The sequence below is a fragment of the Lycium ferocissimum genome, chromosome 12 (assembly GCF_029784015.1).
Source record: "Lycium ferocissimum isolate CSIRO_LF1 chromosome 12, AGI_CSIRO_Lferr_CH_V1, whole genome shotgun sequence".
Taxonomy (NCBI): Eukaryota; Viridiplantae; Streptophyta; class Magnoliopsida; order Solanales; family Solanaceae; genus Lycium; species Lycium ferocissimum.
This window is the reverse complement of record NC_081353.1, coordinates 49,516,584-49,535,486: the sequence shown is the minus strand read 5'-3', so window position 1 is coordinate 49,535,486 and position 18,903 is coordinate 49,516,584. Positions and strand designations below refer to the sequence as shown.

Below are 18,903 nucleotides of genomic sequence, written 5' to 3'. Positions count from 1 at the left end.
TGATTCTGCGATTCAACAAAATTTATTATTTTCAGTTCCGATGAAAACAAAGAGAAAGATATATATTTTCAGAGTATGACTTTCATCACACTTTCACGTAACCTTTTAGCTTCCTCACATTAAAAAGAAGTGGCCACAGCAAACGAATTCAACAAAATTTATTATTTTCAGTTCTGACGAAAACAAAGAGAAAGATATATATTTTCAGAGTACTTTAACTTTCATCACACTTTCAAGTAACCTTTTTAGTTTCCTCGCATTAAAAAGAAGTGGCCACAGCAGACGAAGCCTTGAACCATCTTTTTAATTATAAGCTTTCTGTATTATACTATTATCAATTGACATCGGATAAAGACTCGTTTCTTTCTAATATTTAGCCATGAAAAGTCCAAGAGTAAATGGTTTCGTGTAGCCAAGCAATCCGTTCCTGTTTGGTTTCAACCCCAGCACTTACAGTTTAGAAACCAAATTGGCTTTTACAAACAAACAGTCTGCTGTTTCCAAAATAAAACTAAGATCCATTTGATTGTCAGTCACTTCCCCGACAATAGCAATTTTCACCTCCCTGTGACTAATAGGTTAATCTTCATAATCCAAACATGTCGCTATAGACCAAAAACATACACCTATGGAGGACAACCGCAGAAGAACCAAACAGTGACATAAATTTGCCATGCATAACTACGAGCCCGTTTAGATGGGCTTATGACTTTTGACTTATAAGTCAAAAGCAATGACTCAGAAATTCTAGCTTATAGCTTTTGGCTTAAAACAACTGCTTAAAAACATTTTTTATTTTACTCAAACACTACAAAAGTGCTTAAAAGCTATTTTGGCTTAAAAGCACCTAAAATAAGCCAATCCAAATATGCTCTAAGTGCAATGAACTAAAATAACAAATTCAAAGCTACCTTCTACCAAAAAAAAAAAATGCTTTTGAGTACACAGCAACAAAAATTTGTTGCGTAAAGACTAAAAATTCGATAAAACACCATGACCTTTCAAGATATCCTCAAAATGTTTGTTTCCTCAGTCAGCGACTCCTTGACTTGTATGTAGCTGCAATTGGCTGTTGTTCGAACATCATAACCACGAACCATTTGCATACCAGATGTGGTGCATTCATAACTTAACCATTGGTTTATAATCTTGAGAAACCCCCTAAATAACTAAAGTGCAGATGGAAAGGGTCAAAAAGCATACTTTGAACGATAACTAAGTGCAGATGAAAAGGGTCAAAACGCATACTTTGAACCCAACATAGAGTTTCAAACAACACCATTAGATTCTTGCAAACAAAGAGCAAATCAAATTGTTTCAAGAAGGACCAGTTCGACCCTTTTCGCCTTAAGTTGATTATGCATAAGAACACAGTTTCTTAATACATAACAGATAATACAAAATACCCCGGAAGAAAAGGAGCCCCTCCAGAATGGTCATCAGCAACTAACCCATGGCATATTTTTGAGTCCAGCTCCGGGCAGTTGTCTCGTACTTGCTTCTATCCGTCTTGTACATATGAGCAATCTCCGGCACCAAAGGGTCATCAGGATTAGGGTCTGTTAGGAGAGAACAGATAGAGAGCAATACCTGCAAAGGGAAAAATTAATTAAGCTCCTCTAATACACCCAATTAAAATCAAATCTGATGAATTTATTCCTGCGAACACATGGAATAAATTGAGTCACCTACGTCCTCTGTTTTATCAATACAACGAGTCTTGGAGTTTTACTTTGAACAGGCCAGTTGCTTCCACAGGCGGATCCAGGATTTGAACTCTATGGGTTCAAACTTAAGATTTTTAGCATTGAACCCATTATATTTTTTCATATCTATTATTTATTACAATTTTAGTAGATTTTTACACATAAATTTATGCTCCGTGTCGAAAGTTAGTCTACATACAATGCTACATATGCCTCTGGTTGCTTCTACTATTCACATCTTAACATTACAATTTGACTGAAAAGGCAGAATCAGTTCCCACCCCCGCCTCACCTAAATACTTATATAAGACATTGTAGACCTTTTTTAAAAACCAACCTTGAAAGAGCAATAAAATGGCATCAGGAACATTTACTTTTCAATCGGTGGCATTTGTATCAGTTGGTTTAATGCAGAACTACTCCACAAACTTGACCACCACATGAAAAGACAGTAATAATATAATATAAATATAAATATACACAGGAATCCCCGTTGAGGCTGATTTAATGAAAACAAAAACAAGGAGTATATAGTTGATCTGGACATATAAGTCTTATTGATCCAATATTAACATTGGCACTATTCTGCTATTCAATCTCATAATGACATCTTATTCAACCAGGAAGAATACTAGTCCACAAAAATCTCGGGATGTAAAGAACCAAAATAAAAAGATTGAATAAGTGTGGTAACCCATACCAAGAAATTCAACTAACCTTGGATATGGTAAGTGCAGGGCTCCACTGTTCCTTCAAAATGTCTAGGCAAATGCTACCATTGCTGTTGATGTTTGGGTGGAAAACCTTTGTCCTGAAAGCAACCTGCACATTAATCCCATGTAATGAGGATGAGAAATTTGCCCACAGGAAAAAAAATAAAGTAGAAGTAAAGAGGTCGCAGAACAACATCCTGTGGGGTAGAGACATCCCAGTCCCTCGTTGAATTTGCACATAGAAGTTCTTCAACTTATGTGCTTCAGCAAATGGATCTTAAAACATACTATGTCACAGTTTAAAAGAGGCAATGTGCAAAAATTGCACTTTGAGTTGTTAATACACCTATAAGAACGGAGCACCGAGATTCCAAGATCTCATGGTTTTGGTTCAATGCACCAAACCTCGACAATCCAAGCCATCCCTCTTCAATTTGGACAATATGATGTATTCTTCCTACCTTAAATCAGGCTCTAGTTAAGTTACACAAGCGACAGTACCACTTGGTTGATATAAACAAGAGAACAAACTATACTCTCTGGCTGACAATAGACTAGAATTCTGTGCCTTTGTACCTTAGCAAGTGTTAAAGAACAGTTTCTCAAATAACAACAAGACTCAGTCTAGACCTTCATGACTGCATTAACAAAATGCACCTCTGCCATTGTCAGCAATCCACGGGTTCCTTATCATCGAAGCTCAGTCCACAAAACGCAGGAGACATATCCATTTGAAACTGTAATCACAGGGCATGGGACCAGTGATAGAACTAAAGCTGAACTCAAGTACTTTCATATGTGGCATCATCTTCTCAAATACGGTGTGCTCGGCCTGCTAAAATCTTGTAGCCTATGTTGCTTGGACTCTCCAAAAATGTTGCCGCACCTGTGTCCGATCCTCCAAAAATGCACTACTTTTGAAGGATCTGACACGCAACCCTCAACATAATTGAAGAGTTCGAGCAACATAGCTTGTAACATAAGATATTGCTGCTCATAGGTTTCAGAAATAAAGAACTAACACGATTAAAATCTAATTGACCTGACGACATGGTTTCTAAAATAGATTAGATTATCTATGAAGGTATCAAACACCCAGAAATCCAAACTTCATTAAAGGCCATTTAAAAATGTGAGTTGTGACTTTGTATAGGAAATGAAAAGGATCACAACCAAAAGTTGACACCAGTTGAGTTGAGATTTGATATCTATACTTACCTAATAAGGTTATTAAAATGAACAAAGACGTTTTAATCCAGTTGATACAGTAAAATTACAAGCCTAGAATGAAACGGCAATTTGATTTTGTAAAAGAAGAAAGAGAAGTTTCAGAAATATCAAGTTAATAAGCAAACAAAAAATGAGATCATCAAGTGTCATCAACAGATACACATCCCTAATTTAATACCTTTGGTGGCTTAAATGGATAGTCAGGTGGAAAATGAATAGTAACAAGAAACACTCCACCAGCATAAGGACTGTCAGGTGGACCCATAATTGTTGCTTGCCAATGAAACATATCTTCAGCAACTGGGCCTAATACAGATGACATAAGCAAAGAGCACAAGGAATGAGACAACTTGTCGCATGCAGATCTTAAACAAGTTTCTGAAAAACTGGGTATAATACAAAACCTCTTCAGCAACTCAAAATACAAACAGCAGATTTAACAACACAGAAAGAATCGGATAATAGCTTTCCAGATATAGACTGTAAACAAGTCCCTAGCATGAGCTTGGACATGGTAAGCTGTGAACCTTTTACGTATGCAGGTCAATCCCAAGTCAAGAACCTCAGTCCTAAGCAATGCGGAATATTTTTCGACTAATTTGAAAAACATGACTTCCATATCTCAAGACCCTCAAAGCTTATGGAGCAAGGTAATCAAAGCCAAATACGAAGTAGAAGACAACTGGATGACTAAACCAGTGAACTCAACTTATGGAGTTAGTCTTTGGAGGTCTATAAGGGTACTATGGCCAGCTCTAAAGGGTCAAGTTTCAATCAGAGTGTTAAATGGTAACAAGACATCCTTCTGGAATGATAATTGGCTGGGGAATGGAGCTTTGAAGGATCTATTCTCTGACATATATGCTTTCGCTCATCACCAACAGAGATCTATAGCTGAAATGTGGTCATCTCAAGGTTGGGAATTGATACTCAGAAGAGACCTGAATGATTGGGAGATAAGTAGAGTTGTTGAGTTCTACAAACAACTGGATGACTTCACAGGAACTCAAAACGGAGATGACACATTGAGATGGCAGGGACATAGTAGTGGAAAATTCAGTGTTAATGCAGCCTATAAAATGATAAACCAACCAACACCTCAAGTCACCAACTGGCCCTGGAAGCATATTTGGAAGACCAAGATACCATGCAAGGTTGCATGCTTCTCATGGTTACTGGCAAAGGAAGCTGTGCTCACACATGAAAATTTAAAAAAGAGGAACTGGACTATGAGCCTGTTTGGATGGGCTTAAAAAAAGCAGCTTATAAGCTGGAAACAACTTATAAGTCAAAAAAAAAATAAGTTGGTGTAGTCCAACTTATTTTTTTGGCTTATAAGCTGTTTTCAGCTTATAAGCTGCTTTAGATAAGTTAAGCCAAACAAACCCAATTAATTTTTTGGGCTTATTTTAAGCACAAAATGGCTTTAAGCTGGCCACTACTACATAGTAGTGGAAAATTCAGTGTTAATGCAGCCTATAAAATGATAAACCAACCAACACCTCAAGTCACCAACTGGCCCTGGAAGCATATTTGGAAGACCAAGATACCATGCAAGGTTGCATGCTTCGCATGGTTACTAGCTGTGCTCACACATGAAAATTTAAAGAAGAGGAACTGGACTATGAGCCTGTTTGGATGGGCTTAAAAAAAGCAGCTTATAAGCTGGAAACAGCTTATAAGTCAAAAAAAAATAAGTTGGTGTAGTCCAACTTATTTTTTTTGGCTTATAAGCTGTTTTCAGCTTATAAGCTAAGTTAAGCCAAACAAACCCAATTAATTTTTTGGGCTTATTTTAAGTACAAAATGGCTTTAAGCTGGCCAACCAAACACTCAAAAAAGCTGAAAACAGCTTATAGGCAACTTATAAGCCAATCCAAATGGGCTCTATGTGCTCAAGATGTTTTCTTTGTGAAAAAGAAGTAGAGACAGTTGGTCACCTATTTTTGCACTGCAGGATAACTGATCAGCTATGGAAGATCTTCATTAATCTCAGAGGCATAGCCTGGACAATGCCTAGAAAGATTACTGAAGCTCTCTTTAGTTGGGAGGCAGCTGGAGCTCGAGCAGATGACATAAATAGATGGAAGATGGTCCCTGCTTGCATTTGGTGGGCTTTGGAAAGAAAGGAACTCTAGATGCTTTGAGAACAGCAGCAACACAATGCAGGAGATCCAACTGTATTAAGCTTTTTTCTTTTTGGTGTAACCAGATCTACCCAGAGGATACTATATCTATCCTAGACTCATTAGGTTCCTGTTAGAACTGTAGACTGGTCTTACTCTCTTCTGCTCACTTGTAAATATGGTTTCAGTACAACCCATGTACTGTTTTGTGTTTAATACATACAACATGTTACCTTCTCAAAAAAAAATTAAAAAAAAATGACTTCCATATTATATCGTAATTTAAAATTCCCTCACATAAGCTTGTCTAATGCAGTGCATTCTACCTATTTCTCAATCTCATGGATATAGGCAACGGATGGCAAGGTCATATTAACTCACTTTATACAAAATTTGAACAAGAAGCCAAAATTTCAGTCGTGAGGAAGTAATTGGGCAACACATAAGCAACCAAACTTACTAGTAGAAAAGAGATCTTTTGCATCCAAAAGCAATCACACATCATATATCCCTGTTACTAACTTCACATTAGAACAGCAATTATCTCACCCTTGTTTGTGTTATCCTTAATCTTTTTGGTGAAGAGGGAAAAAGAGAGTTCTTCATACTCGTGTTACCTTTAAAAATAATAGAACAAGAACTCCAGGATATTACCTATATAGACAACATGATAGAGTATAAAAAAAGAACATGGACCAGGTGGAAAAAGGAGAACGGGGAGCATAGTCTGGACATAAATGCCCAACTACTTCTTCCTTAGCCTATAGTACAAATGCTGCATAACGTCGATACACTCATCCTGAATAAAGATTGCTTCATGGTAAAGAGAGACATTAAGAGTACAAATAAGACAAGAGCACCAGCTAGCTACAGAAGCTCAATTAGTTGATCTAATAAGCCCACTCAACCTTTAGTATCCATTTTTAAGCTTGTAACTGAAGCAATAGGTCTTGTTCTTTAAAGAAGTTCCCTCTAAAGATACTATCAGAGAAGTTCCTATATAATAGATGAAGTGACCTGATGTAATTTCCTCTTCAAAGCCAAAAGGGAAAAAAACCAAGAACACAATTGACAGTGGAAATTTATGCAATCATGTGCCAGAAGAACAGCTTCAGCTCTGCTCCTCCCCAGCCCCCAGCCCCACGGGGCTTCGGTTCACTGGGAAAAGTAGTATGGTGAGGGATGTGTGGTAGGCGCACGCATAAGTTAGAATCTTGATGTGAACCGAGTGTGGTATTTAAGTACAGAAGGGTAGAGGAGCGACTATCCACTAAGTTTTGAAACAAGATACACTGGATTTACGGGTTATTAATCGTACTATACCAAAAGTGGAAACATTCAAAAAAAAAGTTGAAAGACCAAAAAGTCCATCAAAAGCTGACAGACCATTCTGCCCTAAAAAATACTCCCTCTGTTTCAATTTATGTGAACCTATTTCCTTTTTAGTCCGTGCCAAAATGAATGACCTCTTTCCTAATTTGGAAACAAATTCACTTTATGAAATGATTTACAGCCACACAAATACTCAAGACTTATTTTGAACCACAAGTTTCAGGAAGTCTTCACTCTTTCTTAAATGTCGTGCCCAGTCAAATGGGTTCACATAAACTGAAACGGAGGGAGTATAATTTATTCTTTCAAACATCAATACATTAATTTTCTTAGTTAATCTCAAAAGGTAAAGAATTTAAAACATTACATTGAATGTTTCAATAATATAGACCAGATTCATATGCAGAAATAAGAAGTGCATTTGAACAGTCAATTCCTACGGTTATTTAGGGACCTAACGCCGAGATGCAACGGAGTCATGGAGATTTGTTAAGAGTAAGCTGAAAAAGTAGGGTTTATCTTTTTTCTCTTTATAGGGGAGCCTTGGAGCAAAGTTGTCTCCGTATTACCTATAGGTCACGGGTTTAAGCCTTGGAAGCAGCCACTAATGCTTGCATTAACGTAGCCTTGGGGTGCGGCCCTTCCCCGACTCTGCTAATGCGGGATGCTTTGTGTGCCGGGCTTCCCTTGTCCCTAATTCCTCATCCCAGACCCATCTATTTCACTTCGTATGCTCTTATCTTTTTTATAGTGCTGATCCACATATTAATGATCTTAACAACCTTATTTTCTATGTGATATGCATTCTCATGACATGTATATATCTTGTGCAGTGAGTATGTATCCAAATAAGGGGTTGAGGTGTTGGATAGACGGTCTCATGAAATCCTACACAACTTTTTTTTTAAATTCGATCATTTACCTTAAAAGATCAAACATGCCTATTGAAAAAATTTAACTTAAAATTTTTTTGGTTAAAAAGGGTATAATTTTTTTTTAAAATAGTTTCAACTATTTAATTATGTGATTTATAAAAAGATTACACACCCGCAAGTGTGGCTGAGTTGGTTCATCGAGTAGTTTCCCACATGGGAGACCTGGGATCGATTCCCCTCACCAACAACCTCCTCAGTCTGAGCTCGTCGCACGGGGCTTGCCTAGTATGGTTTACATCTCCTATGTGGTTTGCGGGCTATTGCACTAGGAGCGAGGTTTACTCAGAGCGCACTCAAAGGGTAGCGGCTACGGGTTCCCTAGTTTACAAAACAACATACCCGGTGAAATCCCACAAAATGAGGTTTGGGAGAGGGTAGAGTGTACGAAGACCTTACCCCTACCTTGGGAGTTAAAAAGAGGCCTTTTTCGGGGAGACCCTCAGCACAAGGACAAGCAATTCGGAGCATTACAAAAAAAGAAATAACGAGAGTGAAATATTACACTCGTACAAGGTACACGCATCGCGCGTGCCAAACACTAGTAATAATATAAATATAATAGCAAGCATCAACTCTATACACTTTCCCAAACTAGAAACATAAACCAATAATCATGTAGCTAAGCAATCAAAATCACAATTTCGTAAAAGATCTGTTCAAATATAGCAAAAGAAAAATAATAAAAACAAACGCATAATCTCAACAGTAAAAAAAAAATAGTTAAAAGTAAAATGATTAAAAAAAAAAAAATTACCAGCGCTGCAAGAAGTAGGAGGATCTTTCTGTAAATCCTTAAGCTCCTTAAGGATCCGTTTGGATGCCATTAGTTGACTTAACCAAATCCCTAATTAACATAATAAAAACCCCAGATCAACTCCAAAAATACACAAACATATACATATATGAACATAATTAATTAAACACCATTAAGAAAGCATAATTGAAAAAGATAAGAGAATAATAACTTTACCTAAGAGATCCTCCTACTTTGCAGCAAGATTCAGATTTTTTTTTTTTTGGAATTGGAGAAGTGAGAATTTTATTGTGAAATTAGGACTCTGTTTATATAGTAGGGAAGAAAAATGATACGTAGTGAAAGTGTACCGTTACGTATGTTTGTTTGGTAGTTTTCATCTGTGCCCTAGTGGTTTGAGATGTGACAATTGGATAACTTAATTCTTTAAAAGTGAGAGAGAAATTCTTCATCTTTGTTTCTCTGTCAAATAACCACCATGTAGGTTGTGCTCGAAATATTCAAATTTCTAGAGTCAAAATTCTTTATTTTGACCGTAAATTCGGACATAAAATCTTTAAGTTTTTTGAAAAGTAATTTACATATTTAGAAATTACATAAAAAAAAGATACTATAAGTCATAATAATTGACACTTTAAAATATTTAAATGGCATACGAATAAATCGCGGTCAAAGTTTTTTTTTTTTTTTTTTCACTCTAACTGTATCACATAAATTGGGACAAAGGGAGTATCTTAAAAGCAATCGTATATAATATAGATAAATACTACGGGTGGTTGGGGTTGGGGTTAGGGTGGAGTGGGGGTGGGGTGGCCGGGGGTTGGGGGGGGGGGAGTAGGTGGTGGCTGTAAGGTTTGGGGTGAAGATGAGGTGTGTTCGAGGCTGTGGATGAGATAATCAATGTGGAATGCAATTTGTGGGACTTGTTTTTCCTATTTTGATTAAGGAAGTCATTTTTTTCATTTTTTTAGGAACTTAAATTTTTAGGAACAATGTTTTTTCAAAATTTTTGACCAACCGAATATGAGAAAATTAAAAATATCATTTTCTGAAAAATATTTTTCTCTATGCCAAATACACCCCTAGTATTTAACATAATTTCACTTTGGACAGCTACCAAACTTTTCCCGTAACAAGAAAGGAAAAGAGAGATCATGTAAAACAAATCCAAAAGCTAAAGCTTGATTAGATCTCAAAGGAACTCCATGATTAACATTGAGCATTTTAGTTTCATTTTATATTGAGACCCAAGTGAAAGAAAAGAAAGAGATAGACAATAGATACTCATTGGTGATGGGAATAATAATGATTATTGAAAGCAACAATAAATATACTAGAAACTTTTGATGTTTCAACTTAAAATATGTTTAGAATTTATGGGATAACATTATTTTTTATCAAGACGGAACTACGTTTTTGTTGAACTAGTGATTTTCCCCAATTAATTACATGAAAATAAGTTGTATGCAAAAGTACAACATGAATAATATATTCTGAAGTGAAACAACAACATCAACAACATACTAAGTATAGTCTCACAAGTGTGATCGAAAGTGAAATAAGTTTATTAAAAAAAAAAAAAGAGTAATATAATTAAGGTGCCAAACAAGTCAATCAGCATGACTGTGTCTTCCTAAATAAGAGTAGTCAAGAGAACTGAATATCACTCCACTCACCGATATTTTTCTCTTCAATTATGAATGTGAATAAGGATTTTAGAAATTTAAGAAATGTCTCATCACTATTTCCTTTAAATGGAAAGTTGTCATGATATTAATAGTTGAAAATTTTATTTAGTCAAACTTGATTTTTTGTTGTCTGTATCTAAGCTGAAGAGTACTATGTAACATCTGTGGTAATACGAGGTTACCTCTTTAAATTGATTGTTCCAAAAGGGGGAAAGAGAGAGAAATTACATTACCTCTTTCCATCCCACTAAATTAATTGTTCTGTTATACAACATTACAACTTGTAATAAGAAGGTTTCTACGGGTCCTTCTGAGTCCTGCCAAAGTAAAATTCTATTTCCAGAAAGTCTTCGACAAATTTGGCCAACTAACCCTCCATTGCAATATTTTAACAACAATACGTGTATTCCTATTTACTATAAAGTTAATAAAAAGTAATATCTAATTTAATCCTCTAAATTAATATTTTAATTAATAGTATGGTCCCATAGTATATTTCTATTTTATCTATCTATCTATCTATCTATCTTCTACATATATTAAAAACACGAATAATTTTCGCTAAATGTTGAACGACGAGAATATCCTTTAAATGTTGAACAACGAAAATATCCTTTAAATGTTGATTTTTATGCCCTTAAATATTTGTACAATTTAAGGATATAATTGTAAATCACTCAAGGATAAAATTCCTTTTTGATTTAAACTACACACACGCGGACTCTACGAAGTTGATATTGGATACAATTCTTTCCGGACTTAATAAATGTTGGTTGATTACTAAAACTAGAAAACATACTTTTTGTACTAATAATCACTACGTTTTTATTTTGTACTAATAATCACTACGTTTGCTTCTACTAAAACTAGAATACATAGTAGTGAAGAATTATAGTAGAGATAGGATTTACTGAAAGCTAAAATTAGGAATGGAAAAAACGTCGGATACCAGTATATAAGAACTAATAAGATATCCTCTACTATGCATGAGTGGAGGGGATCTCCCTTTTGGTTGAAATAAGAAGTCCTATTAAGAATTAGCAACTCTAAGGGTGTGTTCGGTAGGGAGGAAAATGCTTTTCTGCAAAATGTGTTCTTGGAAAATAAGTGAATTTTTACTTATTTTCTCATATTCAGTTGGTAGGGGAAAATAAGTGAATTTTTTACTTATATTCTCATGTTCGGTTGGTTGATAGAAAATATTTTTCGGAAAATACCACCCATGCCCCACCAACCCCATCCCAATCCCGCCACCCCATACCACACCAACCCCCACACCCAACCCAACCCATCCCCATCACCCACCACCCACCCCAAGCACCCACCCCACCCAACCACCACCCTCCAACCACTTCATCTTCACCCACCCCTAACCCACACCACCACCCACCGTAACCCCACCCCACGCCACACCATCACTCTATCCAATCCTCCCAAATTTTCTATTTCATATATTTTATTCAACTTTTATAAAAAATAGGAAATTTTTTCTTATCCACCACACCACCCCCCACCCCCCAACTAAAACCCACCAACTACCTCACACCAAATTTAACCACGCAAACTTTTCATTTTATAAAGGTAAAATTAAATATGAAGTAGAAAATTCGGGAGGGGTAAGAAGTGAGGGGGGGGGGTGTAGAAAATCAAAAAAAGTAAATTTTTTAACAACCTTTTTTTAGAAAAAATATTTTTTTTGGAGGGGATTGGGGTTGTTGGGGGGGGGGGGGGGTCATGGAAAACCAAAATAAATAAAAAAATCTTTTAAATTTTTTTTTCTTAAAAAAATAATTTTTGGAGGGGGTGGTGGGGTGTTGGGGAGGCGTGGGGGGGTGGGGTGTCGTAGAAAACCAAAATAAAATAAAAAATTCAAAACTTTTTTTTAAAATAATTTTTTTGGAGGGGGTGGTGGGGTGTTGGGGCGGGGATGGGGCGTCGTAGAAAACCAAAAAAAAAAAAAGAACTTTTCAAAAAAAAATTTAAAAAAAATAATTTTTTCGAGGGGATGTTGGGCTGGGGGGTGTCGTGGGGGTGGGGTGTAAAAAATCATACAAGAAAATATTTTAAATACTTTTTTTTTAAGAAAAAAATAATATTTTTTGGAGGGGGGGAGGGTGGTGTAGAAAACTTTTAAAAAAAAATTGGGGATGGAGGGGGTGGGGTGGGGGTGGTGGGTGGGGGAGGTGCGTGGGGTTGTGGGAGTTGTTGGGGTTTGGTGGTTGGGGGGTGGTAGGGTGGTTGGTGAAATACCAATTGTGGACTTGTTTTCCCTGCTTTGATTAGAGAAGTCATTTTTCCCATTTTTAAGGAACTTGTTTTCCTAAGGAAAATGTTTTCCAAAATTTTTGATCAAACGAACATGAGAAAACTGAAAAACATTTTCCGAAAATGTTTTCCTTCATACCAAACACACCCTAACTTTGATACCTGAATTGGTTCTGTAGGGATAACTCTTGAGTTACATTTGCACATAGGGACGGAGGCGGAGCCAGAGATCAAGGTACATGTTCGGCCAACCTCAGTAACTTTCGACAAAGTATTTGTCTTAAGAAATTCATTTAATATATATAAATTATTAATTTAGAGTTCAGTAACTTAAAAGAACTAGAATTGAACTAGAATTATGAACCCATAAACATTAAATTCTGACTTCGCCCACTTTTCTTTCTTTTTTACGGTGTTCAAGGTTGAAGATTAATGGCGAAGGACAGATGATATCGTATGATTATCCATGGAAGAGGTAAATTTGTATTGTTTTATTTTTCTTTTTACTTGAGAATATTTCCTAAGCATATAATAATATTGGTCTGCATATTCTTTTCTCTTAGTGCTGTTTGTTCGAAAAAAATAAAAAGGTACTCTAAACGATCAAATTAAGCTCCTTTAATGTAGGTACTTCCTGTGTTCACGTTTTAGTATTTTATGAAATAAATTAACATGCATCTATTAGTTTCTTCTTCTTTTTCTTGTGCATGTTGTCTTATATGCAGTCTCACTGGTATTTTTAAAATCTGACTTTATTTGTGTAAATTTCAAATTGTAGTGATAATATTTTTTTGTAGAATCTGTTGTAAAACCAACAGTTTTTTTATTGTCACTATTGGTTTAGGGGCATATGGTGATGGCAATTATGAAAAAAAATTCAAATATTCCAGACCACGTATTACGAATGTTACACCTAAGTGTTAATGACAAAAGCATCCTTTAAAAGTTGAATGCCTTTTATACCCTTAATTGTTTAAATTATTATTATTTTTTACAAAAGTCATAAGAAAAGGACTCAATGGAAATTTTACATGTTACGCTAAACCGTTGGAATAGAATAAAAATTTAACCGTGGACAGTGGAGTTACGAATGAAAAAAAGATTGACTTTCGAGAAAGGGTACTATTTATTTATCATGTATGTAAGAAAAATTGATGAGCAATAAGAAATTAAATTAGTAATATTTAGGACTTCGAATCAACTAAACTTTGTTACTTTTGAATTCTAGTAAATTCTAGTAAACCACTACTTCCACACACATAGACCAAGTTTGTAAAGAAGTCTAACTTGAAAGACTTATTTTCTTGAAAGAGATTACATACGTGTATTAGTGTATTATAAAATCATACATAGGGTAGAATCTTTTACTTACATTGCTTGGGATGTTATGGAATGTTCATAGTAATATTAGCTTATGTTGGTGGTCAGGTGTGTTGCTTCCGGTGGCGGAGCCAGTATATATATTAAGGGGTGTCAAAAAATATAAATATGTTGCTACCCAGGTTCAAACACACAACTTTAGGGAAATTTAGCAACCCCTAACCACTTCACCAAACCATCAACATGTGTCAACACTAGTAGTGTGAACACTAGTATACATACTCATAAAATCAAAACTTTACCAATCTATACAGTGTGATTTTCCGGCGAAGGGGTGTCGTTTGACACCTCTCGGGCAAGGGTAGCTCCGCCCCTGGTTGCTTCTATCTTTTCCTTTGCGCTGTATAGTTTTTGATGTCAAGACTAGATTTACTTGCCTTTTCACTTGCCAAGAGTTAGAATTGCAACTTGCGGGTTTGGCCCTAATTTGTAGGTTTGTCCTAAATTTTGTATTTGTTAACATATAATAATAACTAGTTTAGCGTACGTTGCACGTGTTTATCACGTTAAGAAATAAATATATAAAAAAAAATGAAAAGGAATAATTAATGTTAAAACAAATGCAACATTTTTAAAATCATAAAATAAATGTTATTTCTTTAACGCAATACCTCCTGAACATGTAAATTTGATGAATTTCGTTAGTTTTTGCATCTCACCTGATAGCATTTTACAAATGATTTCCTGGTTTTATATGCAAAATATTAACTGATTTTAAAGTCCTAAACTGTATAAAAATAATTAAATAACTATTTTGTCTACTTTGTAATCTGTTTTTTAAAAGGTAAAAAAGAACATTTCTCTAACCCCCTTTTATTCCGCTAAATTTATCATTATTTGATTTTTTTTTTAAGGATCTCATAAATTATCTTGTTAGAATAATTGATGATTTCTAAATCTATTATTGGTTTCTGCTCAATATTCCAAGTAAGTGCTATACGTTTGAAAGCTAAGATATTATTAGAATTATTAGTGAAACAATATTGTATATTTTTAGAATATCTTAATTTAAAAAAGTTTTATCTATATCAAAATGTAGTCTCTACCTCCCAAGGTAGGGGTAAGGCTGCGTACGCTCTATCCTTCCAGACCGTAAGTTTGAACATAGGATTTTAAGTTTTTTTGAAATAAAATTTACATATTTGAAAACTACATAGTAAATACTATATAAACCACACTAATTGACAACTCAATTTTTTTTTAAAAGGCATATAAAATATCATGGTAAAAAAAAAAAACTCGTTTGACTCTTAAAATCTGGAACAATGCTATATAAATTGGGACAGAAGGATAATCTACATAGTTCAAATATAAGGAAAGATTTAATAGACAATAATTACGTAGTTTGTTTCAAAATCATAAATATTAGAAAATAATTAAATGATTAATTTTTTAGAATGATGATTGTTCATCCCGTTTAACTAATCTAATATAACTCTACCCCTAAAAATTCTCAATTATCTCAGCTAATATATTAATTCAACTTGAGATTTATTCCTATGTTATCTTTTTAATTCAACCCTTCTATATTTTAGAAGTTTTTCTTTTAAAAAAAATTTGTATTAAGGATTAGCTCCATAATTGTTGCTTAAGACTCCGAAAAAGTTGAAAGGAATATAATGCACAAAGATTCCTTAATTTTAATGAATTTTCTCTCCCTTTTATGACTCCCAGTATATATATTAGGTATAATATATTTAAAAGGAATTGAAAGTGCTCGAATTAATATAACTCCTAGTTCAAACAAGAAGGATTTATTACACAGAATATAGTTGATTTTGAAATCCTAAATATTAGGAGAATAATTAAATAACTATTCATAAATATTAGGAAAATAGTTAAATGATTATTTTTTTATCGAGTATGAACTCTATTTTTAAAAAGGTAAAATACCCAAACAACCCGCGTCATTAAAATATGACTAAATATTAATATCATAATATTATGTATAAAATTATTTGACGCGAAAGAATTTGTAATAAACATTCTAGGTTGAATATAAACCACCAATTTAAATCGGTATATGTATTTTTCCCGAAGCTCTAATGAGCGATATTGTGACATCTATGTAAGGGATAAAAAATAGATATTAAAAAGAACAGTTTGTGAACATAAAAACATATCATGGTTATCAATGATGGGAAGATATCAACCGATTTATCTTTGAAATCTAATATGGTAAAGAGTTGAGATTTATATTTAATTGGTTGTTTACAATGTTTTGTTGTACTTTTTGGCTTAGACGTTCACCTAATTCACGCAAGCAAATATAAAAAGGAAGAGAAGAAGTAGCAGAAATTGAGAATTGAGATGTATATATGAAATTAATCCTTGAATGTAAAAGAGAATTTATGTGATTAAGAAAAAACTACCTCAAACGGGACTAGTTTCTGTGCATGTAACATAGTTGATTAGAAAAAGCCTATATACAATATTTGCAATACGACAATTAGTCCAAAGATATTACCGTCGAATCAAACATGTCCCAATAAATTAACCCTTATTAGTTATTACATAAAAGCAGAAAAAGCACAACATGATTGTTATTATATGAACTTATATTTATGACGAGAATACTCAAATCAGAATCCCAACAAAACCCTAGCGCATGTCACCTCGAAGCACAACCATCCATTGATCGTTATCTTATTATTATTATTTAAAAAAAAAAACAATATGAAGGAAAAATGCAACTAAGAAATACTACTACACTAAGAAATACTATTACATTCACTAAGCAAGATGGATGATTGGCATACTTTTAAAGAATTACCTGTAGGAGATCAATGCTATTTCATGACTGCCGCTCGATGATGCAACGTGTTCTTTTGTGTTGGTTTTCTAATTTTATTAACGTGAATGAATTTGAAAGGTTTTAATAAAGACTCCTAAACTTAAAAGGAGTCCAAAGTGGGAAAGTTTCCTTAGGTGACTACACAAATTTATTATATAAAATTTAGTTAATTTTTAAATCTTAAATATTAAGAAATAAGTAAATTACAATTTTGTCTATTGCAGAGTCTGTTAATGAAGGGCAAAAAGTTTAATCAGCATTTCTAAGACCCGTCGTGCTTTTAATATAGTATAGATAAGTTGGTACGTAATCAAATTTTCATAAATATTATTCTACTGATTTTTTAATACAAATATAGGGTTTTGAACAAAAGTTACTGGGTTCACGTGAATCTATACCCTTATTTTAATCTTCATATGTTAATTGTTTTTGATGAGGAATTTGACAGAATTTATTACAGTATTTTTGCAAAATTTGATTGATTGGAGTATTATTTTTTGGAAAAAACTTTATTGAATCCATCTTCTTATCTATGTTGCTTTGATATGTCATTTGCTTTTGGAAGGCAACGAGTGAATTGATTTCTGTTTGCCGCCTTGTATGGAGATTTTCTATTTAAATCTCCTTTAGTGAGTTGAGTTAGCTGATGATTAATTTCATAGTTTATGATCAATATCAGGGCAGAAATTTGTGTTGAGTTAGCTAAAGGATTATGTATTTGTTGATTCCTTCTTGAACAGGAGTCTTCGACTTGAAGAATTGCCTATAGACTTCATGTTAGAGTTAAATATCTAGGAACCCACATCTATGAATCATACTGCTTTAGTTAGTATCTTAACCAAAAATTCTTTGGCTTAAGTTTTTAATAACAATCATATAAGAATATGAATGGAAACACATGTAGGCAAGTTTGACATTATTGACATACTTATAGATCAAAAGTTTCTCTTCCTTCCTATAATTAATAATCGCGTCTATTGTTGTACGCTTATAATATCTACAATCTTTTTTTTTTTTTTTTTTTTTTTTGGAAACCACTAAGTGAACCTTAGTGGAGGATATTTTATTAATAGTAGTACAGAATAAACAAGAAAATAAAGGACCACAATGGTCCGCAAAAGCCAACAGCAAAAAGCAAAAAGTATAAACAAAAGGAACAGCCCCAAACCAGACCATTCCCGACAAAATTCAACCTAGCCTCAATTAGGAAATTAAGCTGTAACTCCGGCGACGGCCACCGAGACTCCTCCTCAGTAATAGAGCTGGAGATCCGATCTGTATACACTTCTTATCGCACCTAATCTCTCACCAGTGCAATGTATACATGTCCAAGGAGTAAAAACTCAGAAGATCCAGATCTGTTGCTTTCAGGTAAGTCTTTTGCTAAACAACCTTATTTCCGTAATCTGAGCTTGATGTTGAAGTGATAAATCGGGAAACCACTGTATTGCACCTCAATTTGGACTGCTTGTGACTTGAGTTATTTGAATCAAACGTACTTGTCAATCTGAAGCCCATTATAGAACACTCTCCATGAAGAAATATCATCGGATTTTTGGGCTTTTGATATTGCTTGAAACTTACTTCTAACTTTTCTTCTCGTTTATTGACAAAATTCTAAGGAATGAGCCCAAAGGACTAATACCACCATTAGAATATTTGCTAATAATTGAGTTGAAGAGTTAAAAAGTTATTATGACCTATGAATATTCTACCAATTATGTTGGTAGAACACTGTGAAGGTAATATACCTGTGAAATATTATTTGCTTGTTGAATACATCATTTGAAGATGATAATACTTACCCCCTTATTTCCTTTTATCGACATGATTTCAATGGACTGAGCCCCAGAGCTAATACCACCATTAAAACCTTGTTAATAATTGGGTTGTAGAGTTAAGTAAATATATCCATGCCTGATGTATTCTTTGCATTTCTGATTCTGATGTTGGGAATTTGCTGCTTGTCCATATTAATAA

At 34.2% G+C, this 18,903-nt stretch overlaps 1 protein-coding gene across 1 annotated transcript; it reads right to left on the bottom strand.

The window, feature by feature from the left end:
* Positions 1-1,183: 1,183 nt before the first annotated feature.
* On the bottom strand, positions 1,184-9,163 carry LOC132041104 (ubiquitin-conjugating enzyme E2-17 kDa-like). The gene is made up of 5 exons (XM_059431884.1): positions 9,013-9,163; positions 8,797-8,886; positions 3,828-3,955; positions 2,424-2,528; positions 1,184-1,590 (listed from the first exon to the last, which is right to left on the bottom strand). The coding sequence occupies exons 2-5, from the start codon at positions 8,864-8,866 to the stop codon at positions 1,447-1,449; spliced, it is 447 nt and encodes a 148-aa protein (XP_059287867.1). The 5' UTR covers positions 8,867-8,886; positions 9,013-9,163; the 3' UTR covers positions 1,184-1,446.
* Positions 9,164-18,903: the final 9,740 nt, after the last annotated feature.